This window comes from Phocoena phocoena, chromosome 13, assembly GCF_963924675.1.
Source record: "Phocoena phocoena chromosome 13, mPhoPho1.1, whole genome shotgun sequence".
In the NCBI taxonomy this organism is placed as follows: Eukaryota; Metazoa; Chordata; class Mammalia; order Artiodactyla; family Phocoenidae; genus Phocoena; species Phocoena phocoena.
Window position 1 is genome coordinate 40,558,381 of NC_089231.1, and position 9,425 is coordinate 40,567,805.

Genomic DNA, 9,425 nt, shown 5'->3' on the forward strand with positions numbered 1-9,425 from the left:
TAAAGTCAAAAGGCAATGTTTAAGGCTTCTGGTATTGATTGCCACAGACAGCATCTACTCACATCTCACCAGCAGCATTAGAGTCCCAATTTCCCTGAATCTTTTTTTAGTTTTATGAGGGAAAAAAAGTGCCATCTCAACTCTTGCTTTAATATACATTTTTAATTCTAGCAAGGCTAATATTTACTGTCCATTGGCATTTATTCTTTTGTGATTTGCCTATTTAAGTACTACTTTTTTCTACTGGGACTTTTTCATGGGGAGATAGTACAGAGAAGTGGCTCCCCAGACACGTTCTGGATTCCTACTGCCTGGGTTTAAAGTCTGAGGTCACCACTTTGTAGCTACATGATCTTGAGTAAGCCATGACCTCAAGCCTTCATTTCTTCATCTGCAAAATATGGGCTGAGAAGTAATACATATACACAAAGCCCTTTGCAAGTACCTATTATGTTTCTTACCAATATATGCAAGAACCCTCTATATAAAGAATATTTGCCTTTTGTAATATATGTTGTATCAATTCCTACTTAACATTTGTTCTGCCCTTTTCAGTTTGATTGGATCTTCCTCTGTGGAAGAGGAATATGAGTTGAATAGCTTTACCATGCTGTTTGGTTATTTAACCTAGCCCTTTCTTTTCTCACATTCTCTCCAAGCATGGGCATCTAGTCCTCCTGCCATTCTTACTGGTTAGTACATGCCCATGCCCCAACAGAGGCATTACTTCTCTATTTATCCTCATGAAAACTCTTCCTATGTGCAGGACTCGAGATTCCCAAAGGTTTGAATTTTTTGGTAAGGTGTGTTGTAACTCTGACCTATTAGGTATTTTAAATAACATGTCTTTCTGTTGCTGACTAACCTATACACCTTTCTGCACTGCACTGAGAAGCACCAGTCTAGGGATCCTTTTCCTGCTGGGTCCCTCAGAAGAGGGCAGTCTCTCTGGATGGACCGTGACTGTTACTGTTATTTCCCTTTAGCATGGTCTTTAACAAAATTCACAAGACTGTGAAATACTGCTGATAGGACAAAACTGAACACACGTGAGGCGCCTGGAGAGTAACAGACCCAGCAGTGGAGGAAGTTTTTAGTGCCTGAGCCTAGGGGCGCGCACTAGGAACTGTGGAAGTACAGACCCAGAAACAAATGATACGGCAGCCGTAGCGGCTTCCGACCCGGAGCCTGGGGAGTTAGGAGGAAGCCGACAGAAGCGCTGGTCACGTCTTAAGAACCAAAGGAGTCCTTATGTCTGCGAGGGTGAGATTTGCAACTCTAAGACTCTTAACTTCTAGACTGGGCTCTGCCCTCACCCACATGGAAGGCCTAGCCTCCAGGTTGGACAAGGAAGCTACGTTTTAACCCTTCCCCTGGGGTCATACAAACCAAGACAAAGCTCCTCACCACGCCATGCTCCAAGGACTCCAGGTTTTGTCTATTAACAAATTCCTCCACTGGCTCAGTTTCACTATAGGCACTGCAGTAAACAGATTCTGGCCACATGCATGCTTTTCCTACAGACAGGAACCCACTTCAAAAGGAACTCAAAAAGAATACTCCAGGCAAAATGGCCTTTTCCTTTCCTCAGATGTGCCAGACTTTCTTCCTGGCTGGCCGACCTTCCTGGCCACTCATCCTTCAGATAATTTTTCTCAGAAGCCTCCCCTGATGGAAGGTTGGGCCAGGTACTCCTTAACATCACACAGCACGGATCGTACCACAGTGTCACCGCCTGTTTGTGTTGTCCGTGAAACTGAAGGTATGGTCTTATTCTCCACTGTATCCCTAGCGCCTGGCACAAAGCAGCCACCCAAAAAATAACTGTTGGATAACTTAATTTGTATTTCCTTTTCATTATCTCACTTCTGGTCTGCCGTGGGCTCAATAAGTCATCGATGAAACTGTTTCCCCATATCTCGCTGCCCTGCCACTGTTCTTAACTGGTCAGTACAATTTTTGCATTCCTGAGACAAAATGTCCCTCATACTCTCCACACCATCCTCCAAATCTGGCCCACTGACAATTAGATGCAGTGACAAGAGTTGCTGGTGCCCTTTGTGACATTCTCATGGAAAATGATGTTTCAATGTTATAGTCCCATCTTTCACAGTTCCTGAGTATTCTTACTGGTAAGAGAAAGGTGGAAGCAATGATTCTTCTGTCTGCTCTTCTAATTAGTCACAGGAAAAGCTTTCAGGGGACAATGTGCATGAGCACTGGCAAGTGCTGTATAAAGTCAGATTGATTCGAGACCTAGTACTGTACAACCACCCCATGGAGTCTTACTCCAAAGTAAATTAAACCCTTTTGACTAACAAAGATAGAAGCCTGACTGAAGTATTTACAGTACTGATTGTATTCATAAGTCACTTTACAGTGTGGACTCTCTGATGGCGCATGAGGACTGATCTGTGCCTGAAAGCCTTCCCACATTCGCTACATATGTAAGCCTCATCCCCAGAGTGGATTCTCTGATGTTGAACAAGGGCTGAGCTCCTTTTGAAGGTTTTGCCGCATTCATTACACTGATAAGGTTCCTCTCCACTGTGAATTCTCTGGTGTCTGATGAGGTTTGAGCTCAGACTGAAGGCTTTTCCACACTCACTACATTCATAGGGTTTCTCTCCACTATGTATTCTCTGATGGGTTATCAGCTCTGAGCTCTGCCTGAAAGCTTTTCCACACTCATTACATTCATAAGGTCTTTCTCCTGTATGAATTCGCTGGTGTCTAATAAGCTTTGAGCTTTGGCTAAAGGTTTTCCCACACTCATTACACTCGTAGGGTTTCTCACCAGTGTGAATTCTTTGATGGATAATGAGATATGAACTTTGACTGAATGCTTTGCCACATTCATTACATTTACAAGCTTTCTCACCAGTATGGATTTTCCGATGTCTAATGAGGGCTGAGCTCTGGTTGAAGGCCTTCCCACATTCACTGCATTCATATGCTTTCTCACCACTATGAATTCTCTGATGAATAATAAGATAGGACCTCAAACTAAAGGCCTTCCCACACTGGCTACATTTGTACGGCTTTTCTCCAGTATGGATTCTCTGATGTTGTGTTAGAGCAGAATGCTGTTTGAAGCTGTGCCCGCATACATCACACCTGTAAGGTCTCTCTTCTGCAGGAACTTTCTGATACGTTATAGAGTTTGTATTTAGAATCAAGCTTCTCTGGGGCTCAGGATGGTCTTTGTTTCCTAGAGATTTGTGTGTGAAGATTACTTGACTGAAACTGCCCCCTTGGGAAGGGGATCTTCTTAATTTCTCCCCTGTAGCACTTCCTTGCTGCCATTCTGAACTGCTTTCATGTTCACTAATTCCTCCAAATGAAGGCTCCTGGGGAAGTCTTTGTGATTTCTCTCCTGAAATGTCCTTCTTTGTTGCTGATCCATTGTTCTCACAATCTGAAATGATAACAGCAAAAAAACAACTTTTTATTTCTCCACTTTCAATACTCCCTTTCTATGTGAGAGAAAACAGATGCTTCTACTTACAAACATAAAGCCATCTGCATGTATCTTTTCTTTAACTGGTCAAAATAGGGTCCCTCCTCCTTTCTAATACTAAGGCCTACGTCTACAGTTTGAAATTTATCCTTTCCTGCTTCCTCTGAGACTTCAGTTCATCAGTTACCCACTATTCCTTTCCTATTGTTTTCAATCTCTTTCTCTGCTGACTCCTGTTCGTCAGCATTTAAATAAATTCAAGTCTCTCTCATCTTTTTAAATCAAGCTCCTTGCCTACAACTCTCCCTCATGCAACATCACTCCCACTGAGAATAAAGCTTCTTCAAACGGTTGTTGGTACTCGTTCCCATTCTGTAATCTGGTTTCTGCCATACCTGTGCACCTCCCACCCCCCAAACTACTCTCATCAAAATCAACTTCATAGCTGCTAAATCCAATGGCTTCTTTCTGGATCTTACTTAGTTGGCCTCTCTGTAGCACTGACACTGGGGACCACATCTTCCTTCCAGAGCCATTCTCTTCCAAATACATTAGCCTGATTTCTGTGGCTGTTCCTTCTTAGATTCAAGGTCAATCACTCGAACACGAGTTTCTCAGGGTTCTGTTCTGAGCTCTCATATATCCTCACTCCACCAACTCTCTATGTCCTAAGCTTCAATCACTACTTATGTTATAAGCTAATATCCCCCCAGATCCCCAATTCTATCCCAGTTCTATGAAGCTCTAGACTCTCGTATCCAATGCTAATTGGCCATATTACCTGTAAATATTTGACAAGCACCAAAATGTCCCGAACTAAACACATCATCATATGTATTTTTTTTCCTTATGTTTTCCCACTTATATGAATAGCACCGCCATTAACCAAGTTGTTCAAGACCGAAACCCGAGTATCACCCTCAACTCCTCTCCCACATGCTCCACGTTTACGACCAGCTACTGCAATTCAAGTTAAATGCAGAAGAACAGGAGTCAGCCGTGATCTTTCCCACCTCTCACCACAATACATCTTGATTTATTCACTGTGGCCACTTGGATTACAACTGTCTCTAACCAGACTCTACTCTTGCCTTCCTCAAATCCATTCCCGCTCTGCAACTGAGTCCTAAAACACAAATCTGATCATGTCACTCACTCGTCTAAAACCCTTCAACTGTTCCCCACTGTACTGTACAAACGAATGAGCATGACAGACACGTTTTCACAATCTGTGTCCCAGTTTCGTCTCTAGTTTCCCTCTAACCAGCTCTCCCCTAGGAGTTCTCTCTTCAAGTTAAATTGAATTACCTGAAATTCCCGGAATGGATTGTAATCTCTCACCTTCAGGATTTTGTGGACTTTGCTCATGTGATACTGTAATATGGGAAATATAGATTTGGCCTCACCCCCAGTTCCTGGCACAGAGCTTTTAAAACCCCTGAAAATTTCCTCTCTGGTAGAGATGAGAAGGTGCCGGAGGTTATTCTAATGAGTTGACTCTTGGAGGGCAGGGCGGCTGGTTGATTAGAGTGTTAGAACTTTTGGACCCATCCTCTGACCTCCAGGGAGAGGGGCTGGAGATTGAGTTAATCAATCACCAATGGCCAATGATTTAATTAACAAAACCTCCATAAAAACCTTAAACAAAGGGGTTCAGAGAGCTTCAGGGATGGTGAATGCACCCAGGAGAGTGGTGAACCCCAAACTCCAGAGAGACAGAAGTTCTTGTGACCAGGACCCTTCTGAACCTTGCGCTATGGACTTCTTCATCTGGCTGTTCATTTCTGTCCTTTATGATGAACAGGTAATGGTAAGTAAGGTGTTTCCCAGAGTCCTGTGAGCCATTATAGCAAATTATGAAACCTGAGGAGGGGGTTGTGGAAGCACCAATTTGCAGCCATATCGGACAGAAGTGTGGATAATCTGGGGACTCATTACATGCAACTGGCATCTGATGTGGGAGGCAGTCTCTTGGGACTGAAACCTTAACCTGTGGGGTCTGCACTGGTTCTGGGTAGTTAGTGTCAGAATTGCTTAATGGGAGGGAAAACCCCACATATGCAGTGTCAGAAATGTTGTGAGCAGAGAAACAGTTTTTCCCTTTAGCTCGGGAATCTCCTCCTCCCACCTATTTACCTGGCTTTCTTCTACTCAGAGTTCAAGTCCTAGCTTAGATGTCTCTCCCTCCAGGAAGTACTCCTTGGACCTCTAAGGTGGAGTTAGGGTGGGTGCCTTTATATGTGCCCCCAGAGTACATTAATTATTCTGTAATTTACTACCCTATACTGTATTGTAATTGCCTTTTTGCTTGTCCACCACCCCATCTAGGCTTGAAAGTTCTTTCAGGATAGAGACCCAGTGCCTACCACAATACAGACGTGTACTAGCACCTTATTAAGTCATGAAATGAAGGGATAATTGGATAAATGATGGGGAAACTGACACAAGGAGGGCTGACTGCAATTCATCAGGATTGCTGAATACAAAGGTGCTCAAGAGTGAGCACCTCCATTCGAGAAAAATAAACGTGAGGCTCACATGGGGCATGCTGTAAAATGTCGTTAATTCTCTACCCTCAAGACCAGAGGCCTGATAACAGTTCCTAGATGAGTTTCTACTTCTTACCGCTTCTGGGGGAAAGGCAAGGTTCCCAGGGTTTCAGCTGTGTCTTTAAAGGCTGGAGTTCGATGTCTGTTAACTCCTGGGACGCTCCAAGACATGTCAAATCCATCCATGGCACTGCTGGTCCCTGTGGACTAGCTGGGACCTGAAATCAGTAAAATTTGTGAGAAAATTTGTGAGAAAATCCCTAGGGAAAATGCTTAGTAAAAATCTCCAAGAGGTCACCGAAGACATCTCCAGGGATGACGGGTAGGAACAAAAGAACTGTTTAACGACAGAGACAGGTATGGCCCTGGCAGTCACTTCAGGGTTACGGTTCAGTAGAGACAAATTCTCACTCCATTCTTATGATGCCACCACATGCTCCAGGAAGTAGATTCCTTTCCCCAAAATATATCACATCTTCCCTGTTCTCACCTGCTGCCCTGGATCATCAAATTCCCTCTCCAAATCCTCCAACAGAGTCACAGCTTCCTCGCCACTTTTTGGACTGTGTTGCTGAACCCAGATCTGCAGCTCCTCAGGCAGGATGCTCAGGAACTGCTCCAGCACCAGCAGCTCCAGGATCTGCTCCTTCGTGTGCAACTCTGGCCTCAGCCACTGACAGCAAAGCTCCTGGAGTCGGCCCAGAGCCTCCCGGGGCCCAGGTGTCTCCTGGTAGCAAAACTTTCTGAACTGCTGGCGAAACAATTCCTGGCAGGATCGGGTACTCCCATTCTGCTTAAGTTTCTGACCCCAAGAAAGGCTTTCTTCTACTTTCACTAGTATTAGCTCTTGTTCCTGAGAATTCTGAGGTACTGGGGTTGAAACTGCTCTGGATTCCATAGCCGTTCTGAGCTGAAACAGCTTAGCAAAAAGCTCACTACAACTAGGTCCTCTACTTCAGTTGCTTTTGAGTAATCTCTTCTTTCCTGAAGGATATAAAAGCACTGTTAACTTACAGCAATGAAAAAAAACCTCTAAGAACTTACAATAATAAAGATCAGTCATCGGAGTAATATATGGAAAGGGATCAGGTTTGAGACTGTAACTAAGTAATAATCAAATGACAAAACTAAAAGTCACCTCATTCAACGTCTCTCATTTTGTAGAATTCCTACCACATTTATGCTATGAGAAATTATTTTAGAGGCAAAAGAATGCAATATTAACATGAATCACATATTGAGGAATTTCCTTTTCAATTCTCTGTCAATCCTGTTTGTATCAAGCAGAATAGTCTGTCTTTAACACCTTCTGAAGATGTTACTTACAGAATTCCCTTTTATGTATCTTTTTTTTTTTTGCGGTATGCAGGCCTCTCACTGTTGTGGCCTCTCCCACTGCGGAGCACAGGCTCCGGACGCGCAGGCGCAGCGGCCATGGCTCACGGGCCTAGCCGCTCCGTGGCATGTGGGATCTTCCCAGACCCGGGCACGAACCCGTGTCCCCTGCAGCGGCAGGCGGACTCTCAACCACTGCGCCACCAGGGAAGCCCCAGAATTCCCTTTTAAATAAACTATAGGCCTCAGACTTCCATGGGTAACAGTATCTAGCTAGGATTTGATATGCTGATTTTTAAACGTTTATTTTTAGTTACCTTTAACCTATGGCACATAATGGTGCTTGTCATTTAGGTAGTAATAAAACATTTTTAAAAATCCATATTAAACATGAGTTGATTTAAATAAAAACATTGTTGGACGTTTGCCATTTGATTAAATTTAGTATTTAATGCGCTTCTTCAACAAACATTGAGGCACTTATTATGGGCTCTGTCCCGAGCCAGGTATTAAGATACAAAGGTTTTTGCTCGTGAATAAATGAGTCTACCTAGAAATTAACCAAGAAGTATTTGTTAAATGCTTACCATGTACGCAAATGTCAGATATTATAGAGACACAAAAGCAAAAACGTTAATCTCAACTCTCAAAAACTTAGAAGATAGGGGAGTAAACATTTTAAAAAGTGAAATATGGCAACAAATAATTGTTTTTAATTTTGTAATATATAGACCGATCATGATCTGGTCTTTGGATGGGAGAATATTGATAGAAAGGTGTACCCCTGAATTAGCAAGACAGATCAGTACATCTGAACACTAACACTACAGTTAACTTTAGAGAACAGAATATTTAGCCTACAAATCCGTGGTTTATTAACCAGCCCTGCCGCACTAGCCTTTCTATTTTTATATCCCGGTTAAATCGCAGCATCTGCGAAATCACGGCGGTGGGGGAATAACTGCCCTTTCCGCTGGAAAGCAGGGGCAGTGCTGGTCTCCTCTGCGTCCCCAGGACACTCGGAGACGCCGCCCGGACAAGGTGCCGAGACCCGGAGATGGGCAGGCCGAGGAGCGGGGCTCCTCCACCCAGCGCCCACCGCCCCGGCCGCGCGCCCTCCCGCCCCCGCTCCGTCTCAGGCCCCGTGTCCCTCACCGCGAAGCTCAGGAGCCGCCAGGGCACGAGCCCCGGACCTGCAGCTGCGAGCCACAAAGACCGGAAGTGCGCGCTGGCGGCCTTCCGCTCGCGCGCCCCCCCCCACCCCCGAACCTCCATCCGTCCCGCCCCGTGCTCACAGTCAGCCAATCAGCGCGTGACTCCGGCCCTCCCACCGCCTTCCCGGGGTGGCTGCGGGCCCCGTGGAGCATCGACGCCGGGGCTAGGATGCTCTAGAGGCGGAGATCTTAGGGGGACGTCGCCGTCCCCTAGGGCACTGCTGCACGCCTCGGCTACCTCCTACCCTGGCTTTCTTCCTCCTGATTTGTGTCGTGTCATTTTCCTGTAATTCCTGTGCATTTCCCGTACTGCCGACAGAAGTAAACCCGTGGATGAACGCGCTGAACAAAAAGTAACAACCATTTATATTTCTTTTCCCTCTGAGTATCGTTTGAGCCTTCCAACTGCTCTGTGCGATAGCTATTTATGCTCATTTTACAGCCATAGACTCTGCCCAATGTCAGGCAACGTGTGACAAGATACGCCGAAGTCGCCGTAGTTCAAGGACACTCTGGGGTCCCAGACATTGCACCTCTAATGCAGGACTTTTCCATTTTTCACTGGAACTTAGCTGGCTTAAGTTTTATGGTTTATATTTTTCTTTGGCTGTTCACTAGATTAAAAAATGATGCCTCATTTTTTTCTTTTTTTTGGGGGGTACGTGGGCCTCTCACTGTTGTGGCCTCTCCCGTTGCGGAGCACAGGCTCCGGACGCGAAGGCTCAGTGGCCATGGCTCACGGGCCTAGCCGCTCCGCAGCATGTGGGATCTTTCCGGACCGGGGCATGAACCCATGTCCCCTGCATTGGCAGGCAGACTCTCAACCACTGCGCCACCAGGGAAGCCCACCTCATGTTTTAACTTGCA

General features: G+C 45.2%; 1 protein-coding gene across 1 annotated transcript; it reads right to left on the reverse strand.

Annotated features, from left to right (window-relative positions):
* Positions 1 to 2,343: 2,343 nt before the first annotated feature.
* On the reverse strand, positions 2,344 to 7,347 carry ZNF397 (zinc finger protein 397). The gene is made up of 4 exons (XM_065890345.1): positions 7,148 to 7,347; positions 6,500 to 6,993; positions 6,086 to 6,227; positions 2,344 to 3,418 (listed from the first exon to the last, which is right to left on the reverse strand). The coding sequence occupies exons 2-4, from the start codon at positions 6,905 to 6,907 to the stop codon at positions 2,370 to 2,372; spliced, it is 1,599 nt and encodes a 532-aa protein (XP_065746417.1). The 5' UTR covers positions 6,908 to 6,993; positions 7,148 to 7,347; the 3' UTR covers positions 2,344 to 2,369.
* Between the last annotated feature and the right edge of the window lie 2,078 nt (positions 7,348 to 9,425).

Bases quoted from the DNA above. Each gene is read 5' to 3' on its own strand.
- ZNF397 (XM_065890345.1), bottom strand. From the start codon at position 6,907: ATGGAATCCAGAGCAGTTTCAACCCCAGTACCTCAGAATTCTCAGGAA. The intron at 6,228-6,499 runs GTGAGAACAGGG...TACTGATTTCAG, and splicing joins TTGATGATCCAGGGCAGCAG to GTCCCAGCTAGTCCACAGGG. The intron at 3,419-6,085 runs GTAAGAAGTAGA...TTATCATTTCAG, and splicing joins TTGCCTTTCCCCCAGAAGCG to ATTGTGAGAACAATGGATCA.